The sequence below is a fragment of the Spermophilus citellus genome, assembly GCF_964194105.1.
Source record: "Spermophilus citellus genome assembly, chromosome: 14".
Lineage (NCBI taxonomy): Eukaryota > Metazoa > Chordata > Mammalia > Rodentia > Sciuridae > Spermophilus > Spermophilus citellus.
In genome coordinates this window covers 797,756-825,169 of record NC_138194.1, presented here as the reverse complement: position 1 = coordinate 825,169, position 27,414 = coordinate 797,756, and the positions used below count along the sequence as shown (strand labels likewise).

Sequence of the window (27,414 nt, the reverse complement as noted above, 5' to 3'; positions counted from 1 at the left end):
TAAGCACTTAAATAGATATATACATTGGAGTATTTTATGGATTGTTTGTGTCCCTAAAAGATTTGTTTTGAAGCCCTGTTATGATTTAGGTATGAGGTATTTCTCCCCCCCAAAAAAAATCATGTGAGACAATGTAAAAATTTTCAGAAGTGAACTGATTAGATTATGATATATAATCCGATTAGCGGATCAATCCCAATATGGATCAACTGGGCAGTAACTGTGGGCAAGTAGGGTGTGACTGGAGGAGGCAGGTCACCTTGGGTGTGCCTTTGGGGTTTATATTTTGTTGCTAGAGAACAGAACAGTCTCTGCTTCCTGGTTGCCATGTCCGGAGCTGCCTTCCCTCCACCAGGACCTTCCACCACGACCTTCCTCCTTACCTCTGGCCCACAGCAATGAAGTCAGCTGTCCATGGACTGAACCTCTGAACCCATGAGCCAAAATGAACTTTTCCTCCTCTAAGTTGTTCTTGTCAGGTTTTCGGGTCACAGTGATGAAAAAGCTGACTAAAACAAGACCTAATTGATGTCATTTGGAGATGGGGCTTTTAGGAAGTAATTAAGTCACTAGTTTATTTCCCCTGGTGAATGGGATTGGTGTCCTTGTGAGAGAAGGAAGAGAGATGATCTCTCTCCCCAACATAATGACAACTAGAAGGTGACTGTCTGCAAGCCAAGAAGAGAGCCCTCACCAGAAAGTGAATCTGTAAGACCTAACCAGTCTCCAGAACCATGAAAAGTAAATGCTGTTTAAGTCACCCAGGCTATAGTGTTCTGTCACGGCAGGACATTTAAAGAAATATGGATTATTATTTGTTTTTTCTTCTTTTCTGTATTTCTTGGAAGGTAGCTTGGAATCACAAAACATCTTTTAAATTTAGTGCTCTACCCCAAGCCTAGGAAAGAGTACATTTAGGAATGTCTTACCAAATGTCACCTTTGATTAAATTTAACTTCTTTAAGAGAGGAAGAATACAGCTATTTGTGTTTTTATTTTTGTCGGTAAAAGGCTAAAAGGAGGGGCTGGGGTTGTGACTCAGTGGTAGAGCACTCGCCTACCATGCATGAGGCACTGGGTTTGATCCTCAGTACCATATTAATGTAAAATAAAGATATTGTGTCCACCTAAAGCTAAAAAATAAATATGTATTTTTTAAAAAGGCTAAAAGTATACAAACAGGTAAAGACATCTAGCTCTTCCTTTGACTCAAGCTACTACAATTTTTTGAAGTACCTAAGAAACAGTCATGATTAACTAACCTTCCTGTTTGCACTTAAGGTAAGCAACTGTCCCAGGGACAGTCTAGTTTTAGCACAGAAAGTCCTGTGTCCCAGGAAACCCCTGGGTCCTGGGCACAAGGGAGAGGATGGTCACATCCTGCGGCACTTGTCTTCCAGCTGTGATGACATTTTTACCACTAAGTGTCCAGGATGTACTTGAACACCAGCCAGGTGGCTTATGCTGTTTACCATCCTATCTAATTCTGTGTCCACAATATTGAGTTCTGATTCAGGTGAACTGGAACTTCTTATATATATTCTCCCCAGTAATTCTGTGCTACCATGAAGACATGCATGTAAACTTATGTTTGCTTTCATTAGAGTTTAAAAGAAAACACACCAAAATCGAATGGAAAACATTCATTCTCTTTAGGAACAACATAGTTTTTTTTTCTCCTCAGATTTTTTATTTCTACACAGTCTGTGACATTTCCCTTTACGAACAGGAGGTTAGCAAAGTCAGCTTCTTAGATGATTCCATTCTAAACACACATCCTAAACAAACTATCAAATCAACCAGTAGGAAGTTCAAAAACATCCAATAAACACTATTTTGTCCATGTAATAATGAATAGGAAAAGGTTTTTTGTGTTCCCACTCTGGTTGATCACAGTGGCTGGTTTTAAAGAACATGGACCTCTGGGGTGACCTGCCATGATGTCAAGGGCAAGCCGTGATCCAGAGACTTAGCACGATGACAGCTCATGACTCCATACTGGTAAACACTTCTGGCAGAATATTTCCTTGAAGACATGCATTCCAACTTAGAGATGAAAATTAAGGTCTAAGATGTTTATTTTCCAAAATAAGTAAAGGTGGGTTGTGATATTAATAACCTGCTTACATCAGCACCCATTTACAAGTTAATGAGTTAGGACAGGGACATCCAGCTAGGCCCATTTAGATTCATAATAGACTCTTCATCGTCACTTTGTCTTGTCATCAAGTAAAAGGCTGTCACCTGTACCAAATTCTAATAAATAACACCATTACCAATTACAGTGAACATAAATCAGCACATCTTTGACCATGTTGGAAAAGACAAGCCTTTGCAAAGGAGTCACCTCTATGTTAGTCTGATAACCACTAGTTAATTTGGCAGATGGGTAACAAAGATCTAAACTTGCTAATCAAATCAACTTTCTTTCTTTACCTGGATTCATGATGTTTGTTTGTTTTTTAACAGATCATCTTGAAAGGCATTCTATATTTCTCCTCCACTTATTGACTAAGGAAAACTAACTCTTCCTAACCTACCTGCCATCACCATTACAGGGACGAGAGGAGACACCCACCCACCCACCCACTATGTGAGAGAAGGAGGGAAGACCCTCCAATGTCTTACCTCTGCCACCATATTCATAACCCACCTGCAGGTGGCATTACCACGGATCCTTCTTCCTGAATTCACTACCATCAGATCTACCACACTGTGCTACAGGAAGCAACGCTTAGCCCACATTATGTGAGAGCAACTAGTCTGGACTAAAATAATGCTGTGCTGCTAGAAACCCATTAATATGTGATGCTACATCTTTGAAAGATGGGGACTTTAAAAACAAGACCCATGTGCAAAATAAAAATGAATCCAAATGAGCACACTCCTCCTAATATCTTAAATTCAGTAGTATAAGTTTGCAGGTCCACATTACATGGCCCATGAGCACGAGGCCTCTGTCAACTTCCAGGGCCTGTCCTGGGTGCCTGGGTGCTGGGTTGTAGGAGAGCCACCCAGTTCCTGCTCCACACACCCTGTTTCATCTAATGTGTTATGTGTTTCACTGGACAAAACACCCCCACTGTCAGTATTTCTGTTTAAAGTGCAAAAAGCTTCCACGAGGTTGGCTTGTGGTTGCTGCATTTTCATCCTTCAGTCTTTGAGCTCAGACAGAGCTCCAACCCACAAGGGGGCAGTTGAGAACAGCCTCTTTGGGAGGCACAGTCCACCTTGTCCTTCTGTTTTCCTGCACAAGATCACTTTGCCGGTGCAGGTGCAGTTTGAGCATCAACACCCTCCTGAGTGCAGGGTTCTACCCCTCACCAGTGAACCAGAACACTGGTGCTAAGGTTTGGGGCACAGAGATGCTCAAGAATGCAGACTCTGACAGGATCCAGCTACTCCAGAACTTAGGCCACAACAAAAAAAGAGTATTCAGGCTGTGCACTACCTCATGACTTAGTACTGCAAAAAATAAATGGTCCTATAAGCAACTTCCAACAATCATTTTCCCTATCATGCATCCAGTGCAGGGGAACTGGTGCAAACATAGCAGGTATGTTGATTTGAAACATCGCAGTAGACTACAGCTGTCCTCTCCATAAATAAAACACTATGTTTTTTAAAGTTCTGCACATAGAAAGCAATTCATTTAAGTCTTAAAATGAATTTAAGTTGCTAACAAGTGACTCTTTTCTAAAGATGAAATTATTTTGATTTTTTTTAAGATATAGTCTTGCTTATTTCAAAGACTTTGGAAAGTAAAAATGTACTTATTTTTCCCTTAAAATGTTAGTTTATTATTTCATGTTAGCACATGCAAACAAAATCGACTCTTAAATATATTATTTTAATCTGGTTAATGTTTAGGCATCTTGTTCATAGATGATTAGTCACAGTATCAAACAGATGGAAGCTCTGTCTGTGACCAGGTGCAAAACTGGCAGAAACTATCTCTACAAGTAGAGAAAAAGGAAGTTTTTAAGATTAAAAAGATAAAAAAAAAAGTGTTTTTTGGCAAAAGTCCCAATTCAAAACTAAAATTCCAAAGCCTCTGAAGGCATGAACTAATCTGAAATTCAGATAAACTCTGGAGTCAATTGGCATTGCTCAGAGTTCTTTAAAATAAGCAAAATAGGGGCAGTTTTGATAATAAGGCCCCCCCTACACATAAAGTAAGGCCTTTGTATGTTAGTGTATTTCCAAACAAGATGCCATTTAAAACAAAATATTTCTGCTTGTCAAAACCAGTGTCCACCCTCCTCCTCCTCCTCATTGTCTAGGTAGAGGAGGGCAACTTTCTTTTCATCTGAAATCACTGACCTTTGGTCTACCATTCTCTGCATCTGCACTGTCTTATCGAACCCCACCTGCTCCGCACCCTTCTCTCCATCCCCAGCAGAGGCCTGAAAGCTCCTGCCAGCTGCCCGGTCATTCCTACTGTCAGCATCTCTCTGGACACCACGGTCAGATACACTGTGAGCATCCACTTCTGTCCCTGCCTCTGGTGTCCAGCGGGGGATCGCCTTTGTGTTACTCACGTCCATCTGAAAAGTAAAGGAAGTTTCTTTGGGCCCCAGTGCAAAGTGCCTTAGCGTTGTGCTGCTGCCTGTTAACTCGCCTAGCTCAGGGGAATCTGCAGAACCAGCAAGAGCAAATGTTTTGGCCACAGGTCCATGGATGACGATGTGTTCAGCGGTTTTGGTCTCTGTAGGACCTAATTGAATGTGCTTAAAGGATCTGCTAATACCTGATGTCACTTCTGCCCCTGACGTGTCCCCTGCACTACCCTCCTGAGGAGACTCAGAAACAAGCCTTTGGAATGTGCTCTTTTCAGTCATGAGGACTTTTCTACCCAAGGTATAACTACGAGTGGCCTGGGCCATGCCTGGTGAGCCCTCTCCTTGGACGATGCATTCTGAGTCACCAAATTCCACAGGTTGGGGAACTGTCAGCTCAGTGGCTGGCTGCCTCAGAGGCCCGATGTCGATGTGCCTGACAGTTGTGCTGCTCCCTGGTGACTCCTGGGTGCATACAGACTCCCCTCTGATATCCCACTCCACTTTGTCTGAAAGGGGGGCTATAAACTGAATTTCCTCCTTAAGTCCTTCTTTAGGGCCTAACTGAAGATGCCTTACAGAAGTCTGGGTACCCACTGACTCTTCAGTTATAAAACTCTCACCAACCTTCACTGCCCCCGAAATGGGACCCTGAAAACTAATTTCCTTTTCAGCATGAAACTGCCTGGAGCCAAAGGTGCTGTGCCTCTCCGATCTCTCAGGATCTGTGGTGGACAGCTCTGCCAGGTCAGGCTCTTCTTTGCCCCCTGCCTCCTGCCAGGCAGAGATCGGGCCTTGAACGATGACTTCTGTGGACACTTGACTTGGATGGGGACCCACCATGAAGTGCCTCACAGACTGGCTGGCTCCTGCGGAGCTGCCTGCCTGACTGAGGTCACTACTTACCTCCGCCACCTCTGCGGTGGGTCCTCCGTGGGAGACTTGCTCAGTCCTCCAGATTTCTGTGGGGCCTAGTTTAATGTACCTACTGGACTGGCTGACGTCCTCCAGCACGTGAGACTGCACGAAGCCCCTGGGGCTGCTGACTTTCACTGTGGCTGACACCAGGCCTTGGGCAGAGGGCTTGCCGGCATCATCCAGATCACCAGACGGGCTGTACAGTTCCCTAGTGGCCCAGCGCTTGAAGCGAATGCCACCAGCTGACACTTCAGCTCCACCTTCCCTGTCTGGGCTTCCAGGTGACTGGCCATGTCGCTTGGTCAAGCTCTCCCTTACCACTGACTCCACAGCTTTCTCTATTTCCCCGGCTTCATCTCTGCTCAGTTCCTCTAGGTCCAGTTGATCAGCATCTACGGTTTGTGAGAGGTTGACCTCAGCAACTAAGGTCACAGGCCCACCGTCGGAGGCCTGGACTTTCTTCACATCAACTAAAACACTCCCCAGCTCCCCTTGACCCTCTCTGGTCAGGGTAGACAGTTCTTTCTTCATGCGCTCAGGCAGCTCAGGAAGGGTTTCTTCCAGCTGCCCAATAACCTCCACCAGCTGGTGTCGAGGCTCCTTGGAGAAGCCGCCCTTAATGGAGGTGTGGAATTCATGTGGTATTTTGATTTCTTTTTCGATGACTGTGGGTTCCGCATGCAGTTCACCACTAGCTTCTTCCTTCCAGTGAGCAGAACCCTTGCTGCCCCCCGGGGAGGCTGCTGGAACTTCCAGGGTCTCCACCTCCTTCTCCTCCACTGTGCCATCCTTCTTTCTCCTTCTCCAAGTCCCCTGCACAATTTCATCTTGCCAGGAGTACCTGATGGTGGATTCTTCTTCAATGTGAATCTGCCCATACACGGAGCCTTCATCTCCATCATGGCCCCCAGGGTACTCATCTGGGGTCGAAACAAAATAACTCTGTTAGTCCTCTGAGTCACCTGCCACCGTCACTTCTTCCACGTGTGTTATGTTCTCCCGGGGCGGCTTGGTCCTTTGACGCTGATTCACTGAGAACATGACATTGGTGTCTCCATCATCTTCCTCTTCCTCGACAAGCCCCTTGGAGCTGGGAGCCACATCATCAACCTCCTCCACTTCAAAGGGGGTGGAAAACTCCTCCGCCCCGCGACTGCCTGCGTAGCTCACCGGCTCTTCCACGATCTCCACGTTGACAACCTTCGCTCTCCCCTCTCTTCCCTTCAGACTGAGGTTGATGATATCCCCTATCATCCGCTCTGCTGACTTTCCCTTCAGCCCCACTTCCTTGACATCCTTGCCTAAAAGGCGGTCCAGAGCAGCTTCGTCTGAAACATCAATTTCTTCCATCAGTTTAGACTCCACGACTATTTCTGTCTTTGTCTTCCTGTCATCAGGAAGCTCTTTCCTATCCACATAAGTGACTTTTGTGTCTGGGAAAGAATTAGCAGACACTTCGGTGTCGGGAGACTGGGTAAACTGCTTCAGGATATTGGTGACAATGTTTTCTGCTATGGTTTCTGTCATGGAATCGCTTGGCAGGGAACTAGCAGTGTCGCTGGTGCCCAACCTGAACCTTGTCTCTTTTGTCACCGTCTCTCCTGCTTTACTGTCACCAGCATCCTTCTTCTCCGGCATCTGTAAGCCTTTCGGGGACACCTGGGGTCTGCTGCCCTGGGATACTTCTAGACTAATGGGTATCTCTCTTTCTTTCACACTTTTCTCCTTCAGTGATTCCTTCTCTTTGACCTTTTCCCTCATTTGCTGGCTTTCTCACTTTCTGGCTTCTTTATCCAACTTTGTCAGTTCTTCCCACCTTAAGTTTCTTTCCTCTGAAGCCTTTTCTTTGGAATCAAACATTTTCTCTTCGGGCTTAATTTTGATGGCTCCTAATCGATTTCTTTCTTGCTCCCTGGTGGTTTGCACTTCTATTTTTTTTCCCAAAGTGACGGTCCTCTCATTTGGCCGAGGGCTCTCTACAACACCTGCTCCCACATTGTCCCTGTGTTCTTGGTACTCGCGGGCAACGGTGGACTCTTTGCCTGAATAAGTGGGGGCATCCCTTGTACCTTCGGGTTTGGGTCTACTGGGGAATGTTTTAACTTGGGTGTTGGTTGTTCTTGGAAGACTGGGGGTTGGAGAGAAAGTTCGGAAATTGGTTTGACCATTGACAATTTTTTCGTAAGAGTTTTCCTGCCGGGTAGTGACAGAGGAAGAATATCCTCTTCTGGCCTCACTTCCAACAGACTTGGTGGTCTGAGATCCGAGGTGCCCATGAGAATACAGAGCGGAGCTGTGGTTTAAACCCACCAAGGGGGCTTTCTACCTTGGAAACAGATTTCTTTCATTTTTCCTCTGTAATACTGAGTCGGTATATCGATAGGATTCATTTCTGAATTCTGTAGAAATTGAACAAACAGTTCATTAAGATGACAGGCATCATTTATCTTTTTTATTAAAAGCACTAGTGCAGGTCAAATCCCTCTCAACATAATATACCCTATTACCACAGGAAGGCCCCTGTAAATAAAACATTTTTAGTCCCCCAATTTTCTTTTTTTGGGGGGGTCATTTAAAAAATTCTGTCACAATAAAATATAGCACTACAAATACTGCAACCTAACGCTTTTCTCCAGTTCCTAATTTTAAAATATTCACTCATCATAAGAGAAATATCAAAGATCTGATTATAAGGCATGGCACATATGCGAGAGAGGCCAGAGGTGCTGGGTTTTGCAGCTGAAATTTCACAATATTATGATATTTCAGAATCATTAATTTCTACTTTTTGAGGTAAATTTATTTTACTTATTTCAGCAGAGAAGAACTCTATAATTATAAAGTGTGTAATTACCGAACACCAAATAGTATAGCTCTCCTCCATTTAATATACTCTTATTTTTTACTGATTTCCCTGCAGGGCCAATAGGTATGGAAGACTTTAACTCTTTTGAGCTTCCTGATTTCTTCTCCTTTTACAAGTGACAACCTCCTCATCTGATAAAGTGCCCATGCAAAAAGTTGTCAACCCTACCTTCTGTCCGGGAGAGACAACCATCCTAGAGTTGAAAAGAATCTTAATGCTTCCAGCTTTGCTCTGGACCATCCACAAATAGGGTCACCCTTTGGGTGCCCAAACGCCACCAGGATAACCTGCTCTTAGGCATGGCAGCCAGCGCTTTAACATGGCCAAAGCACCATCCTCCCAAGAGTGCCCCCTAGTGTCTTCCCACACCCCATCCAGCTGAGCTGGGGCAGAGACCTCTCTCCCCTTGATCTCCCTCTAGACAATCAAGGCCAAAGACCTCCTTCAGGTAGATCCTAAGATATAGAAGAGAGACCAAGCCAGGAAAATTCCCACAAAAATTCCTCTTTTTAGGCCAAAATACTGATATTAAACTGAAAAATGCCAGAAGATGAACCCCTAGGAAACACATGGATTTAATTAAGGTTCAGCAAGATTAATATGGATGATCACAGACTCGTTTCAGGTCTATCATCTTGTGAGCAAGTGGACAACATTAGTTTAGGCAATATGACAAAAGTCATATATAAGTGTACTAATATGTGCTGATCAATTCCCTACCTGGGAACTCACCTATAGATTTATTCAACAAAGAGTTGATGGGTACATACTCTGCAGGACATAGTACTACTTGGAAGCCTAAAGTCTAATTAAAAAGTTCACAACTAGTAGTTTTTATTCCATAGCTGCTTTCTTTGGCATAATAGTAAATGCTAAAGTAAATTTAGTTACAAATATGAGATCTCTATATCCTTCAAGAAGCTTAAAAAAAATGATGGAAAAAAACAAGTTAACAGAGACATCCATCAGCCCTCTTCCTGGGCTCCAAGGTCACCACTTATAAACTATAATCAAGCCCCATTCATAGAATGTTGGGCCTCCTTGCAGCTTAGCCCTGGGCCCTTCCTCTAGGTATGTCACAGTCTTTCAGACTTACATATGTACAACTCAAAAATGTGGTAAACCTTGAAATCTGGTGAATGAATAATTGTTGTTTTATAGATGTCAGATGTTAACTGACGCCAGGCAGGTCAACTAAGGGCCACCTACATGGACAGCTTTGCTTTTTTAAGGCTTATTCTCAAAACTAGAAAGCAAACTTGCAGACATTGCCTAAGTCCAAATCCATTCCAGTCAAATGATTAGAACCAAAATTGTTATTCTGAACCTAGTGACCTATCAAATCTGGGAAGGGCCTATTAGGAGCAATGATGACTAAAACTACAAGAGTAAGGCAGACAGTTGCTCTATAGCTATGGTCCCCTCAGGTTCTGCATCCACATACTCATCCAACTGAAGATAAAGCATATTTTAAAAAATGCATCAGTGCTAAACATGTACAGACTGCTTTTTCTCATCATTCCCTAAACAATACTGTATAACATCTACTTACATAGAATTTACATTATATTAGGTATTACAGGTCATCCAGAGTTGATGTAAAGTATACAGGAAGATATGCATAGGTTAAATGCAAATATTCCAACATTGTATACAAGGGACTTGAGCATTCACCGATTTTGATAAACAAGGGGTGGAGGTGTGTTCTAGAATCTATCTCCTCCACATACCAAGGGATGACTGAGCCAGGACTTACTTGTGGGGAGGGAGTTGTTTGTTTGTTTGTTTGTTTTGGCAATGCTGGAGATTGTGCACACTAGGCAAGTACTCTACCACTGAACTACATCCCCAGCCTCCAAGAGATGACTGTATATTAAACACACCATATATAATTTAATATGCCATTATTTAGCCAGAATCCCTTTAAAATTACATAAGGCTTAAAAATGTTTTTAAAATTATCTTACAGGTCCTTAGGGTCTTTCAAATGAATATCAAATTCTCCTGTGTTGGTTCTACAGCTGTAGGAAGGATAGCCCTGTCCTGCAGCTTTGGGCCTGAAGTAAGAGTGCTCAGGGCACCCAGACAGAGCTCCTGAGCTGTCTCCACCTATGGTGGGAGAAATGCTATAACCATCCCCGCCTCTGCCCAGGTAGCAGGTTCCAGAATGTTGACCACCTGCTATTGCCCAAACAGTATCTTCCCAAACTGTATACAACCCTAACACTTCGGTTTGGAAAGGGAAAGCGTCTCCTCCAAGGGCACGATGCACAGGTCCATGTCCACAGCCTCAGCACGCTTCACTCTGCCTGGCTTGCCACTTTGGCTCCTCACCATGTTGGCCGGGAATATCTCAAAATATTGGCTTGATGAGCACATGAGTTTTAAAAGCACTTTCCCACACAATCTCATCAACATTGTAATTTAAATAATGTTCCATTAAACTAAGAAATCTATTTGGCATGTAAAAGAGAGATGAACTGTTACCTGAAAAAACATAGGCAAGCCCTGTCCTTCCAGATCAGTGGGACCTCACTCTCTACTCACAGAAGGACAATTCAGATGGAAAGCGTCTTTCAGGTTAAATAATTAGCTTCTCTTATATTTACCTTGTGGCACATTTTCGGTGTACTCAGTCCAGATTGTTATTTCCGGATTACTTTCTTCTTCCAACAAGGCCCTGGAAAAATAATTTTTAAAAATAATGTATTAAAAAATGTAAACAGCCAGGTGTGGTGGCCCACACCCATAGTTCCAACTACTTGGGAAGCCTAGGAAGGAGGATCGTTTGAGCCCAGGAGATTGAGGCCAGCCTGGGCAACACAGTGGAATGCTGTCTCTAAATAAACAAATAAACAAATAAATAGGAAAGGAAAGACAATTAAAAAAAAACAGAGAGATGTGCCTTTTATAAAATATATTGGGTAGCATTTGGTCAGTGACCACATTGTCACAGTGCTATGTGTTTTAGGACTTGTGTCTGGAGATATGGCTGGGCGGGGGCTGCACCATGGACGGTCAACCCACTCACCAGCCTCCCCAGGCTACACTGCTATGCTCACAGCCAAATCCCTGGTGCCCAGCCCAGCTCCTGCCACCTGACAGATGCTCAACAGATACCAGGCAGCTGAAGAAACTGAGTGGGCTAGGGATTCAGAAGTACTGAAAGCAAAGTCCTTCTGTAAGGCCTTCCCCACCCAGGGCAAGGAGGAACATGACATGCACAACGTGGTGTCTCATAGATGGTGCAGAGGGGAAGACGAGGTCTGGCTTCTTTGGGCAATAGGGAGGGGCCCAGGCCAGCACTTCACCCTGGGCTACTGGAGCCCAGAACAACTTCAACGCCTACGGGGTCTTCATGGGAGTTGCAGGTTGGGGGCAGACTACAGAGGGCTGACCTGAAGAACAGTGACACCATGCATAAATAAGTAAGGCAGCTACACTGTATCTGTGGTTTCCAAATGGAGTTCCTGGGGACACCTTGGAGATGGGGTGGGGGGGAGAGACAGAGAGAGAGGGAGGCAGGCAGGAAGGAAAAGGAAGACCTGAAGACCCTATCTACTATCTACTGTCTCTTATAGTAAAATAATGGAAAGCACCCATCTAGGTGATTTCTTTGGCTATGCTTAGCAGCAAGATTCTAAAATTACAGTGTCTTCTTTAAGTTGTTGCTCACATCTACCATTTCAGATCCGGCACTGTGGTAGGCGTGGGCTCGACAGACCCGGCATACTGGTAGGGTGGGGGTTAGCACAGGGCTGCCAATCAACTGGTGGCTCCCAGAGGCCCCCCAAGGCTGCTGGTAGCTGTGGGCGCAACAGTTGTTTGGTTGCTAGAGCAACATGTGATGTCACTAACCCCAGTTCTCAGAAATACACTGTATATGGCAAAGGGCAACCAGAACCACAGCCCACATGGAAATGCTGATATTACTACTGAGAGTCAGGCAGGAAAACAGAGGAGGGAGCCCAGCTCTTGGCAGGGACTTGGCAGCTCAGGCAAACCACACTGAGATTTATTTCTACTGAGTTAACCATAGTGATCCCCACAAAGGCCAGAAACTCACTGGGAGCTGGAACAAAGCAAAGAAGGCAAAGAGGGGTCTGCTGAGGTATGCACGGGTGGGCTTGCCACAGAAGCGGACACTGAAGCGCACATGTGTGCAGATGCAAGAACACCAGAGGCCAGAGCCCCAGCCTTCCACTCAGGATGGGAGCCAGGAAACAGGACACCTCCCATTAATCCCACACCCTCATGACCAAGCAGTTTAGGTTCCAGGAACACAAACAGCTTCCATCACCAAGAAAATTCTGGGGTCTGTATCATAAGAGAGATGTTCAGAATAAAAGCCAGACTCCAGGGGTCTGGACCCCAGAATTACAACAGCAGAGAAGGTAGCATCCTACAGCTAAGGGGGCCAGAGGAGGGCACAGGGAGATGGCCAAGTTCTAGTTCAGAGCCTGCTCAAGGTTCCAGAGTAAGACTCGGGTGCCCCAGGCCCTTTCATCAAGATGAGCCAGGAAGAAACGTGCCTGTGAGGGGTTCAGGGAGCAGAAGACATCAATGGCACGCCCCAGAGGAGAGATGACAGATTCCCTCGGGGGAGCTATGTCTACCTCCATCCCGCAAAGGAGAGTGGTTCTGTTTTACTTTGCGGGGAAATTCAGACCACCAAGCTTTTATTGAGTTCAGGACCCTGAGCAGAGTGCTAAGGTACGCAAGACAGGTACGTGGTCTGGGACAGGGTTGAGAAGCAGCACCAACGCCTCCCACATCCAGGACCTTTCTTATCTCTGGACAACTCTCAGCACCCAGCTCAGCTCTACCTCTCATGCCCACTCACTCATGCGCTCCTGGCTGCCCCACTAGGCAGGGTCTTGATTGGCACCCTTGCTCTACAGAAGGCTGGATGGAGTGTAGAGATGGCACCTTGGCCAGGGGACCACAGCTTACCAAAACAGTGAGCCACAAACCCAGGCAGCCGGCTTGCCCAACCCTTCCCCTGGCATGAAGTAGGCCTTCCCACGAGGCCAGAGTCAGTGGCATTTCATACAAATTTCAGAAAAATACAAATCCTGCAGACCGACCCTCCAGACCACATTCATGAAAGTGATACAACGTCTCCTGTGATTTCACCCAAAACAGCCCCTCAGTGCTTTCCTTCAAGAGCACCTCATCTGTGTCCTCCGTCAATGATTGGATCCCAGAAGCAAGGCACATGTCACCTCCTCTACCCAGTGTGCCCAGCACAGGCCTAACAAGCACAGCTGCATACTGGTCATTTAATTCATGCCCCAGCAGCATGTGCACCTCAGTGGTAGGCACGGAATCCTGCCCCTGTCAAACTCAGCTCCTGGGACTAACAGGGCAAAGGCAGAAACAAAACCTCAGAGGAGGTTTCCTCTAACACTCTTCAAGGAACAGTTTCAGAAACCACTGTTTCTTTAAGGAAAGCACAGAGCATTCTCGGAGGCGCCCATCAAACCTGGTTATTTTGAGAGTGGTGGTGGAGAACTGCCTCCAGGCCCTGGAGACCACGAGGGGTGCCAACCCCTGAATCACAGGCCATCAGTGAGCCTTTCACAGAGCCCCACCGGTTGGCAGCCCCTCGAGCAGGAAAACAAGCAAACATTCGGGGAAAACCCCCGGACTCTGGCCTCATTAAGAAGTCCAGCACAAACCCACAGTGCTGTAATGTGGCCTCTGGCCAGGCTCCAGGCCCTAATGGGCCACCCGGCATCCTAACTGGCCCCAAGGCAGGGCTGTCTGCACGGAATAGATGATCCTAATGGAATTTCAAGGCATATCTGCTGTTGTTCAGCACTGTGGGCACAAGGCCACAGCACTGTACACCTCCCATAAATGAGGACAAGAGGGAGGGGGCAGGGACAGGCAGAGGATGTTTCTAGAAGCACTCTCTGTATGAAGCCTGCCCTGGCCCTGGGGCCTGTGGAGGGCTCACATGGCATTACCTAGCTAACACAGGAGTGGAGCCATGGAAGAAGGAAGGGAAGGCTGGGGACGCTGAGAGGTGGGAGAGGAGCCTCTGAGCCGCCTGCCTCAGCCTCCTCATTGCACATAATGGAAGGTGAACTCCTCAGATGGAGAAGGGCTGCCTGGATCACCGGAGACCCTGGCCCATAGGAGGTCACTTGACTAGGAAGACTGTCACATAAAAGGGAGGAGAGACTCAGTTTAAAGGGGTCAGAAGGACACGGGCTTTATGTGAAGGATAACAAGGAGGTGGTGGTGCTGGGCCATTTCCCGCGATTCTCTCTGTGATCACAGTATTAAATCCCATCCTAACATACATACTAGAGACCTGGGTGCGGGGGGACGGGGGGCAGGGAGTCTAACAGAGACATAAAGGTTACTCATAGAACAGGAAAAAGCGGCACAACAAGTGCATAAGGGACCAAGCTCTGGAGGCAGAAAACCTGCACTCAAATCCTGGACCCACCAAGTCCTAGTTTTACCACTTATACTTGCCCTAACTCAGTTTCCCCATTTCTGAAATGGGGAGAACTCAGGTTTGTGGTGGTAATCAAGTAAATAAGTAGAAATTCTTAAAACAATAGCTGTCACAATATAAGTGCTCAAAGTTAATTATCACATCATCACCACCACCACCTCCTCTTCAACCTCAGAAATAAAACGATTTTCAGTTAACTAAAGTGAGTTAAAAAGGCAAGGGACTTTTGATCATTTAAGTTTATGGTTGATTGGGTGTTAATTTGTTTACTTAGTTAGCAACCAAACATACTGGTTTATCCTCTCAACTATATATTGTTAAAACTATAAATTTTTTCTTCATTCCAAATATGTCACCTAGAGAGCAAATAAGTCCCTGCAATACTGGGTATTGACCCCAGAGTCTCCCACTAGCTAGGCAAGCACTCTAGCACTGAGCCACATCCCCAACCCTGTTTAAATTTATTTTGAGACAGGGTCTCACTAGGTTGTCAGGCTGGCCTCGAAATTACTATCCTTCTGCCTCAGCCTCCCCACCAGCTGGGATTACAAGTACATGCCACTGTGCTCACCCAAAAAAGTAGGATTTAACTTTTAGAAAATGAAATGTAGGAGGGCTGGGGATGTGGCTCAAGCGGAAGTGCGCTCGCCTGGCATGCGTGCGGCCCGGGTTCGATCCTCAGCACCACATACCAACAAAGATGTTGTGTCCGCTGAGAATTAAAAATAAATATTAAAAAAAATTCTCTCTCTCACTCTCTCTCCTCTCTCACTCTCTCTTTAAAAAAAAAGAAAAAAGAAATGTACTTCTCTCAGACCTTGAGAACCCTTTAAGAAATATTTTCCTTTCAACACATATGAAAAGGTACAAGCGACCTAAAATATAATGGAGCAACCAGAAATATCAGGAGAATGATAAGATTGTAAGCATTAGGAGTTATCTATGCTGCTTCATGATTAGTAAAGTCTAGATGAGACTAAAATGCCTTGTCCCTCAGTTAAAACACACCCTCACTGCCCACTGGAAGCTTCACAACCCCCCTGTGCAGACACACAAGAACGTTTTTTGATGTTATTATTTCTAAATTAAACTTTTAAAAGGACTTTTGCCTTAAAGACCCCAGGCAGTACATTTCTGCATTACAGTTTCATAGCTGGCTAGGCAAAACTTTTTTCAGGCTTTTTCTTTTGGGAAATCATTCTGGCCTTGCTTTTCTTTGTTTGTTTTGAGGTGAAATATAGAGCAACCATCATATGATGTACTCCTTTCCCCCTAAAAAATAAAAGTTAAAACATTATAATTTTTTTATTTTTTAAAATTTGTTCCAATTAGTTATACATGACAGTAGAATGCATTTTGACACATTGTGCACAAATGGAGCACAACTTCTCATTCCTCTGGCTGTACATGGCACTGAGTCACACCAGTAGTGTGTCATACGTGCATATAGGGTGTAAGCATTTATCTGACCAAGACTGCATCGTCTGTCACCCAGACCAAAAATCCAGGATGAGCCTTCTTCCTGTTATCCATTGTACAGTTTCCTCATTCCTCAGATTTGCAGTTTCTGCTTTCAGTTTTTTCCTTGCCTTTGTTCTTTCACTTTTGATTACCTTTTTTTTTCCCACTGTATTTTCTAATGGGTTCTTGCTGACGATAAGTTTGCCGTCACCGCTGCTGTGCAGGGGAGCTACCTATTTTCTAACTGTGCTTCCACCCGTTCTCAGCCGAGAGCAGCTGGACCAGATCTTCATGCCACAGAGAGATGGGTTGGGGCACTGTGGGTTCTGGGTATTGCTCTCATTTTTGTCATCTTCAGATTATCAACCACCAATTCTTTGTAAGCACCTATTTATGGAGAGGGCTCTGTGGTGGGTGATCTAGTTTGAAATAGCACCCTTGGGTGGCACACTTCTCACACATTCTTGCCCAGAAATCCCACAGTCCCTCGGGCTCCTTGCTGACTCCCGCACCAGCCAGGAACTGCTGTGGCTGCCAAAGTCACTTATATCAGGCCCTCACTACCAGAACTCCAAAGAAGGAGACTCCTGAGTCTTCCCTGCCTCCTGCCCACAGACCCCTCCACCTCCACACCTAGGCTTTTGGCTCCCCACCTGCCTGTGGCTGTCTGCCCACTCCATGCTGCTGGTCCAGGGACTGCTCCTGCCTGCTGCAGAAAGCCCCAACTCAGCAGCCTGATATCTGAGGCCCCTGCACAATCACCTTCCTGGATCTCTGCTCACTTACCTTGGGTCTCCTTCTTCCACTCATTTTCTGATTTATTCTTGCCTACCTGCTGGTCCAATTCCTAAGTCCCTGCTTCCCCCACTGACTTCAAGGAAAAACCCAAATTCCATGTTCTTTGAAAATTTCTTTGTCTTTGAACCATATTTATTAACCTCTTTCAGTTGGCAGTGAACCATCTCCAGTACTTTCTTGAGAACTTGCGTTCTGTTGTTTTCATATCCTGCCTGACATTTTACCTAAACAGCATCCCTCCTACCACATTTCCCCTACTTGTCACCTCCTCCACCACATATCTGTGCAAATTGCCCCACATCCTTCAAGACCCTGGCCAATCTCTCCTTCTCCCAGAAGACTTTTCCAAGTCTCGCAACCCCTGTGATCTCCAGAAACCTATACTTGTTTCCTATCATACACAAGGCCACACAGGTCCATGCCCCCTTATCTACAGCTTAGGATTCTTAACACCAAGGCCACAAAGGTCATACCTTTTCAATCCCGAGTCCAGCACTGAATCCTACATGTCCTGTATCTCTGAAGCAGCCTGAGGGCCCCACATCCCATCTCATAAGACAGCCTCACAGGCTCCTGTCTATCCATTACTCACAATCCTCCATGACAGGTCCCCAAAACCAAGCTGGTCAGGGATCCCCAAATGCCTGGCACTGCCACATAGGCCATGCTAGCTCAGTCCTCAGGTCCCCACCCAGGAGATGCTTGTTATGATTGGTATGAGGTATCCCCCAAAAGCTGTGTCAATGAAGAATTGTCCAGAGGTAAAATGATTGGATTGGGACAGCTGTGACCTAATCAGTCCACCCTAATTTGAATGGACTGATGTGGGAACTGTAGGCAAGTGGGGCATGGCTAAAGGAGGTGGGTCAGTAGGGGCATTCCCTGAAAGGGTCCATTTTCCCTGTGACCCCAACCTCATCACTTTCTTTGTATCCTGGTCACCACGCGCCATGAGTAGAGTAGCTTCCCTCTGCCATACCCTTCTACCACGATATTTTGGTGGATTGCTCTTGTCATATCTTTTGGTCACAGCAATGCAAAACTAACACAGTGTTCCTTCAGCCTGGAAAGCCCTTCCATATGGGCTTCCCTTCCCACAGGAACCCAGCATTGTCTCCTCCAGGAAGCCTTCCTTGCATGCCGCATGGGCTTCAACTGCACTAGAACTGCACCATCCTACAGTTGAGGACAGGGGCAAAGTCTTCACCATCTTCTACCTACAGCATTCCACTACATCCAACACCTTTCTGTCTAACAGGACAGTCAGCAGGGCATGAAGAGGCAAAGCCCTGGCTAAAGATCTGAGGTTAGAATCTCGGGCTCTCTACTTACTAGCTGTGTTATCTTTTAAGTAACAGTCTCTTGGAGCTTGGGTTTCATCACATGCAAAATATGCCTTGGCAGAAAAGTTATAAAAATTGGAGATACTATCTACAAAGCACTTAAGACATGGCAAGTACTCAACAAAAGGGAGCTATTACCTGTCACGCAGTAACAATCAGAGGTCCAGGCAGCCTACTTTAGGATGTATCAGAAACAGGATGGATGATGATACAGGGATAGACAGGGAGACAGTCATGAGATAAAGCAAATTTAGTTCATTGGACAATCCAGATGGCAGGTACAGGAGTGCTTATTCAGCTTTTCTTATGTTTGAAAATTTTTACAACAATACATTAGAAAGAATTAGAATATTCATTTTTACATGAATCTGCAAAATAAGGATTCAAGGAATGAGTGTTGCTTATCTAGGATGTTCAGAGCTTCAAATTTCATCTAATTCAGGCCACCCTCAGGAGGCTCTACAGGATTCTGTGACCCTAGACAGATCCAATGTGACCCTGAGTGGATGGCCACACATGCTGCAGACATACTGATGCCCAGTGTGAGCCTGTACTACACCCCATAGTTTCCCCTCTCCAACAGCAATCCATCTTTGGTCTCCTACTCCAGACTGCTGTGGGACAGGCTTAGCATTTACCAATGCCCCCACTCTGCGGTTGCAGAGTGTACACAAATCACCTGGCATCTTTTTATAAGGCCCTCCAGGATCCAGTAGGCTGGAGGTGGGCCTGAGATTCTGCATTTTCAACAAGCTTACAATCATGCTGCAGTTGTGGCTGGGTGCAGACTATCCTCTAAGCATGGAAGCTCTAGACCAGTGGTTCTCTATGCTGGCAGTGCCCAACAATCACCTAGAGGGGTTTTAAAACCACCACACCTGGTCCTACCTCACACCAATCCAATCAGAATCTCTGGGCTGGGTCAATGCCCTCTCAGGGTCTTCAGGGGTTCCCAGGTACAGCTCAGGCTGAGACTCCATCTTGCATCTGAGAGTCTCTCCTGTAACCACTTAGATGCTGGTGCAATCAACATTCATACTGCAGGAAAAAACTGTGATTGCATATCAGGCAGATGAGCACCTCCAGCCCCACACAGCAATGCTGGTGACAGGGAAAAGGGAGCAACCACAGACCCTGCCTGAAAGGGGGTTCAGCAGGACCATGTCTCCTCTTCTCTTGGTATCCAAGGTCCCAAGCCCAGCCTCATTTTTACTCCTGATCACCACTTATCAGGCAGGAGACAAAGGTAGTGACCTTCCTGTCTTCTGGCACTGAAAGGTCTCATTCTCCTATCCACCTGCCAAGCTGGATGCCTGACCTTTCTGGCTACAAACAGGCCAACAGGGATTGATGAAAATCTCCAGTGTTGGACTATGACATTCACTGTCTTCATTTTACTACTTATGTTTACTTTATCAAATTATACATTCGTTTATAAATTACGAATCTATATTTGGAAACCATAGACATGCAATTTTGTTATTTATGATCACTTTAATGCTTCTCCTGCACTGTGAAGTTTCCAGGAAGGGTTGGGCCGGGAAGGGTTGAAGATCTTTGAGAGCTGGCCTTGGTCAGAAACACAGAAAAATGTGCCTTAGGCTTTAAAGAGCCCCAGTCCTTTCCCTTTCACATGAGATTTGCAATGAGATAGCTCACAGGGGGATGACTGCCAACTAGGCAGGGGCAGGGGCAATGGCCACTGCTGGGAAGTCACAAGTGGGAGCAATTCCAGCCCCGGCAACACCACCATCAGCCCCTCTTCCCTGTGAGGCTGTGTCCATCTACCATCTTAAGTAAGGCCTGGGTGGGAGGAAGGTCAACTTTCTCAAAAGTGTTAAGCATGATCTCATCGCAACACGGCACTGATGACCATGCTTTCCTTTCGTCTGCCAGGGTGGTTTTCCAAACTCTTCACACCTACAATCTTGCAAATGAAGTGGGCACTGTGCCCACTTTCCATGGTTTGGTGAGGAAGGCACAGACCTGGGATCAGACTCGGCTGGCTCCAGCCCTGCCCACTGGCCTGCAGCCCTGAACTCCAGGCCTTTCTCACTCACCTATAAAAGGTTTGCCTGGCATTCACCTCAGAGAGTGACAAGGAGCAGAGCTGCTAAGTACTGAGCACCATGTCTGACAGGCAGTACCGACTGCATCATGTTGGCTGTTGTTACCATTGTTACCAGTGGGAACCCGGGTCTCTGTCCTTCCATAATACGTTGCTGATCTCTGGGGCCCTTCCGAGAATGAAGCTGCTAGGAAGTAAGGGGCACCATCTCAACCAAAGGTTGATGACCACCTGGGGAGAGGTCACACAAAGCAGGTTCTGAAGAGGACCCATTGCCTTCTGTGCCCCACTTACACCCTGCCTCTTTGAGTGCTCTGTGACCTTTCCATCTGAATTGGTTATACTGAATTCAAGTCAACACCTTGATGAAGCCAGCTGCCCAAGAGTTCCATACTATTCTCATAGTGCAGATGCAGTTTTTCAAGGCCAAACTGATGCTGGGGGTGAGGGTGTGTGCATCAGTACCCTGGAATTTGAAGGAACAGCACAACAGGCAGATGGATTCAGATGTCCTGGGTCCAAATCCTGGCACTCTATATTCTAGCTCAGCAACTTCTCTGAGTTAAGTTTGTTCCTCCATAAACAAGGTATCCAACTCCTAGGATCTAGTGAATTGACAAGTACAAAGCTCTTAGAAGATGCAGAAACACTAGGCAAAGGTATGAGACTCAGCTATTGCCAACTCTGAGGGACCCCTGGCCAGTGATCTGAGCAAGACGTCGCTCTTCCTCTTCATCCTTTCAGCCATAGAGGACTTGACTCTTCACATGGTCATGGAAAAGGATGCTCTCTGCTTATATCACAAAGCCACAGAGATGCTTCAGTGAGTTTATACCACTGACTTCAAGACAGACCTGCACAGCATCCTTACCTATAGGTGGCCACTTCCAGACTGAGGCCAGTTTTCACCTGCAAAAGTTCCTGATAGTCCCGCAGTCGGTCAGTCATGGCCAAGGTGAGGGCTGCCTTCTCATCCTCCAGGCAATCGATCACCCTCTGTGAAGAGAACAGAAGGGCTTTTAGATCCAAGAACTAGGTCGAACTGAAGGTGGCAACAGTTCAGGGCATAAAAGGAGGTGAAAAACCTCCAGTCTTATTAAACAGGTGATCAATTGCAAGGATGGTTTCAAATATTGTCTCTCTTCTATATGGAAGATTTAAAATTTTTTTAAAATATCTTTATTTTATTTATTTATTTTTATGTGGTGCTGAGGATCAAACCCAGGGTCTCGCATGTGCTAGGCAAGCGCTCTACTGCTGAGCCTCAACCCTAGCCCCTGGAAGATTTTTTTAATGCATATGGAGGATTTTGATAGATCACTGGCTTCTCTGCTCAGATGCTCTGATAATAATGAATGCTAAGGTGTTTATTTAAATCATCTCTACAATTTCAGGCATCAGTCTACTTAGGAAAGCCAATATATCCAACAGATCAATTGATATACAATTGAAAATAGGCCACAACCAGAAATAAGGGGGTTTACAATACTTAAAACTGGAGACACTCAGATATGAACTAAAATTTCCCTAAAACTTATATGTTTTCTCCAATAATTATCACGTAAACTGATGCAGAGTTCTTTTTTTTTTCACCTAGAGAAACTACTTTAAAATTATCAGGGAAGAAATATATTCTGGAAACAAATGATTGTTCTGGATTGTTCTTGCACAGCTATTTAATAAGCACTCTCTTGGTGCCTTCATGCCTGGCTAATTACCTTCACCTGGCCTGTCCCTCCTTAGACAGGAGACACCACTACCCTTTGCATTCAGCTTCCAGACACATGCCCCTCAAATGCCAGTCACATAGCACACTTGTAACACTTGTTACAAGTGGGATCTTGGTGAATTTAACTTAAGATAAAATGATCAAAATGATATTACCCTCCTCAAAATGTACCATTTTAGGTCCACAATATCTTTTTGTTAGCGCACACAATGGCTTCATTTGTACATTCTACACTTTGTGTTTTCATCATAGTTGTTAATTAGTCACTCTAGGGAATAATTAATCAAGAAAACATTTAAACCCTGAAATAAGTCCATATACTTATAACTTCTGGTATGGAATGGAAAGTAGCAGTATTTTCGAACACAGTTAACTAAACTAAACCACACTTATAAGCACTTATCTTTAGAATTGAAAACATAAGACTATTCGGGAGAGAAATGTATTTTCATTGCTGCTAGAATCTAGCCACCATCCTAAACACCTGGCAAGTTACTGAGAGTCCAGAAGAAATGCGTAGTATCTATGAAACCAAAGAATGATCTGAAGTAAGATCTCACACTGGATTTATCATTCTAAAATACAAGATCAGCATGTAAATAGTTTTGCTTTCTACAACAGTTTCATTTCTAAGCTGATGACTGTGTTAGGTTCTCTTGTTATATAACAGGTGCTAGAAACTAAAAGCAAAACACACTTAACTTTTAAAGCAAAGGAATAAATTTAAGAACCACTGACTAATGACTCAGGATGAATATGCTTAAGGGAACCCAAAGCTAGCATTATAAGCAGATTAAGCAGTTTACCAAAGCAAACCACATGACAGCCTTGATTAGTGACAGAGTTGCCAAATTTAGCCATGACATTCACACATTCTGTAGTAAGTCCCAGTATTAACATCTATGTTACCCTGTTCTACAGGGAATATAAATTCAGGTACAAGGTTATAATATAAAATGTGCTATAAATACATGTGAATGAGTGTATGTGTGCTCACACCATGTATTTTTTCTAATATAGTAAACTTGAGAATTTGTAGTAATTTATTCCTTACAACAAAGTTCAAGTGTTGCTAGATTACTTGGAAGAAAAATCAGATGAACTCAGTTCTCTACCCACAAACCTCCTGAGTAGATAAAGATGGCTCAGCTATACCAAAGGGGTGTGCACAAAGATTCTCTCTCCCTGCCCCAAACACACAGAAGACTGCTATGCCCCACCAAATGAGGAAAATGAAACAGAGCTTAAGCTGAAATTAGTATCATTCCAACCACATTTCCATGTGAGTCAGCTCTTCCTAAATTGTCAAAGAAAAATTCTTGGATTTTTGGAAGCAGGAAGATGAACAAGTAAGAATGATTGACTCCCAGTAGTCTCCCCCAAAATCACAACTAATCTTGGTGATAGAACAAAGCTTCAGACATGGACTCTGCTTTGCTAGAAGTTCTCAAGCTAAGGACCAGCCTGGAGGGCTAGAAACCAGGCACAGAATGCAAATTCCAGCCCAAGCAAAGCCGTTTCACCTAATGTTGCAAAAAACCTGGGAGAGATGTCAGTTTTTCCAGCTGCAATGGAGAGAGCTTTAGGAGACCATCACAACTGATGGTAAAATCAAGTTCCACACAACTGATGGTAAAACCAAGTTCCACACAAGTGATGGTAAAATCAAGTTCCACACCAAGGGAAAGTGCTCTGCTGTTCATGTCAAGAGAATTAACTCATTCTACCAAATCTTCTAAGCTGCCCCTTGTTGAGCACATCACACAGACAGAATAGGAAGAGCTTGCAAATGTCCGAGTCACTCACAATTCTGAACATTAGAGCTTAAAGGGACTTAAATACCGTGATTACCTCACTCAAAATACAAAAACTAAATGTATTAATAATAATAAGCATAAATTGGATGCTACTTAAGTATTTATAGCTCTATCCCAGACAGCACCCTAAACTCTATACTCATATCTTACAATCACGGATGGGTATTTGACCCCTTTAAGAGGCTTCTCTTAGATGAAAGAGAGGAAATGTGACCCAGTGATTGGTTGTTCAGGCATCAAACCGAAGAGCACCCTGTTTTAGCTACTTACAGACTAGGTGATCTATATGCCCATTTCATCATCTATGAAATAAGGCTAGGATTTGGAGTAAAGATCAAGAGTGAATATGCATGAAGTGTTTGATACCTGTGCTACAGGAAGCACTTTGATAGAAGTTAACTGTTAGTAATAAAACACTGTGAACAGGAAATCAGTTAAAGCAGCTTTTAGCCTCCACAGACTGAGCTTGTATGGAATCCGAATAAAGTAGAGGCTTGGGATTAAATCATAAATACCTTTGACATAATTCTGAGCATTTTTATGGTGTTTAATCTTTTGGAGTACAACTTGAAATATCGTTGCTGACTGGGGAAAGATTCAGGATAAGGATAAAGTAATAACTAGTAACATTCCATAAACTGGGACTAAAAAAAAAAAAAAAAACACCAAGAAACCAGGTCCTTATCAAAATGTTCTTTCCTTATTACTTTTAGGGGAAAGAAGCAAATTCCAACAAGACAGAGATATCACTGGATAGAGAGTTAAGGATGGGGTCCTATTCTGAGTCAGGTGTGACCTCAGGGAAGCACTTCCCTAGGTGGTCAGAGTCCTTGTATGGAGAAAGAAACGGACAGTGATTCTAACTACACTTCCACGTCCCCATCTCTCTTCCAGCCAGGTGAACTCTGTTTTCACCTGAGATTTGATGTTCCTCTGAAGATTTCATTAGAGGTGAAGGGTTCTGTTGCTAAAAAGAACACTGAAACCAGAGCTTAAAGGTCTGAAACGAGCCAAAATTGATTTATGAAATGAAGACAAACAAAGCCCACAACCCAAAAGACAAAATTTCCTACAATTTAGTCCCATATTACTTTTTATGACTGCCCATCTAGTCTTTAGCTCTTTGGATACTGAAACTCTAGCACAGTACAGGGAACCAAAGATAATAAGATATTTGGTGACTCTCTGTAGATACCTGCCACATCACCCCAGTCATTCCATATCAATACCCACAAGTGCCCTTTACTTCTAATTTTTTTTTAAAAAAGCACAAAATCACCATATCATAAATCGTTAGCTCAGAGCTGCAAACTGTTCCCTTAAAATCTTTCTGAAATTGTGCTGACGTTATTTCAAACTATTGTCCTCATAACTACAGATTTAAGAACATTTCTAACCCTGGCTGAGGCTAGGTAGGGCCAGAGCCAAACACTAAGACTGGACTGTGTGTACAGACCATAAATCAACCACAGGTGACCCTGCTGGGTTCAGAGGGTGAGGGCGTTACTTCTCTGAAATAGTAACTGTTTATAGAAGTCTGCACTTGTAATAACATCCACCACAGGGACCTGCTTTCCCACAACTTTTATACTACCCAGAGATCAGACATCAGCTCATACTGTGAGCAAAATGACTCTGGACCTTTCCTGCAAAATAGTTGCTGATCCTCTCAAGAACAAATAAGGCAGCCACAACTATCTGAGAAATCATTCTGACAAAATAAAAACCGTTTTGGAAACCAACTTAAGATTGGGAGGCCTCCACGTAAGGACTTGCCATTGCCTTGAAACTTCCCAACACACTGACATATCCAAGTATGAATGTGCTGTCGATTCTGGAAATCAAGAGAAATTTCTTGGTTGACTTTTGGGTCCAAGTTTACTAGGTATACAGAGCACAGGCGACTAGGAAAACCTAAAGCCAAGAAGGTCGTTTGTTGGGATGTGCCCAGTCATGTCAAAATTTAAAGTTGTGCTCCATGGTGAATGCCTGTGATCCCTACTACTTGGGAGGCTGAGGCAAGATTGCAAGTTCATGGTCTGCCCCGAGGAATTTAGCAAGACCCTGACTCGAAATTAAAAAATAGGGCTGGGGTTGTAGCTCAGAGGTAGAGCGCTTGACTCCCATGTGCCAGACCCTCAGTTCAATCCCCACTACCTCAAAAAACAAAACAACAACAATCCTTGTTAGGCTGCCAATCTAACAAGATGATGGGGATTGAGCTAGCCACGGGACCTGTTACCCCGAGCTAGACCACTGAAGAGTTGAAAGACCAATGGACCACACTCTTCTTCCAAGGCTGGCAAGCTGCTGGACCCTGAAGGCTCCTGCTGCAAAGTGTTGGGTACCCTTTGAGCCGGCCCTATCCTCTCTTGATGCCGCGCTCCGACCCTGAGTGAACTGGCTGCGGTTCCTGGAACCCCGCTTTCCCACCCACACCGTAAGCATGGTGACCAGCTGGGGCCACAGGAAGAGGGGGGCATTCCGGGCACTGACCTGACGCTCCTCCGCTTGCAGCCCGTACTCCTCGCGCATCCGTAGCAGCTCATCCTCCAGCCGCGCGCGCAATTGCTCTAGCTCGAGCGCCTAGTGCTGCAGCGCCTCTGCTTCTTGGCGCAGAGTTGCGCCTCCTTTTCGGCTTCGCGCCGGCTCTCTAGGCCAGCCGCAGCGCTTCATCCAGCTCGCGCACCTCGTCCTCGTACAGCTGCACTGTCTCCCGCCATGACTCGGCCACCAGCAGCGCGTAGCTGTCGTGCACCTCCCGCAGACGCGGCGGGGGTGCGGTGGGGCCGGTAGCGCGGGCTCGGTAGTGCATGGTCAGGCTGGAGGCGCGAGAGCAAAGCTCCCGCACGTCGCGCTCGTGGGCCGCGTCGAGGCCGCGGCGCTCAGCCTGAAGTCGGCCCAACAGAGCTTCGAGGGCAGCTCGCGCGCCAAGCGCCTCCTGCAGCTCGCGCTGCTGAGCGCCCAGCTCGGCGTCCAGGAGGCCGCGGGCGGCGTTCGCTTCGGTGGCCAACAGCTGCAGCTCCCGCAACTCGCGTCGTCGCAGAGCGTCGCGCTCACCCTCTGCCAGTGCCGTGGCCCAGCTGAGCTCGTCCAACTGCTGCCGCAAGCTGCGCGCCTCCTCGGCGAAGCGGGCCTGCCCCTCGGCCCACAGGTCCTCCTGTCCGCGCCGGTTGTGCAGTTCCTCCTCCAGGAGCAGGTTTTCGCGCTCCAACTCCCGCACTCGACATACGTATTCGTAGAGCCGGGCGTTGAGCTCCTGCAGCTCAGCCTTCTCGGACCCCGTCTGCAGCCGCCAGGACAGCATCTTGCTGGGTGTGCGGGGCTCTCCCGGCTATCCAATTCCGTCCTGCCCTGATCTTGTCCCCTCCGCCGCGCCGCTC

General features: G+C 45.6%; 1 protein-coding gene across 1 annotated transcript; it reads right to left on the bottom strand.

Annotated features, from left to right (window-relative positions):
* Positions 1-1,668: 1,668 nt before the first annotated feature.
* Positions 1,669-27,414, bottom strand: LOC308633466 (synemin-like). Its single transcript, XM_081266281.1, is given in 10 exon segments — positions 1,669-6,422; positions 6,426-7,250; positions 7,254-7,799; positions 7,803-7,876; positions 10,953-11,023; positions 21,357-21,481; positions 26,528-26,617; positions 26,621-26,646; positions 26,649-26,693; positions 26,696-27,414. Coding segments are annotated over 10 exon segments (4,626 nt in total). The 5' UTR covers positions 27,339-27,414; the 3' UTR covers positions 1,669-4,241.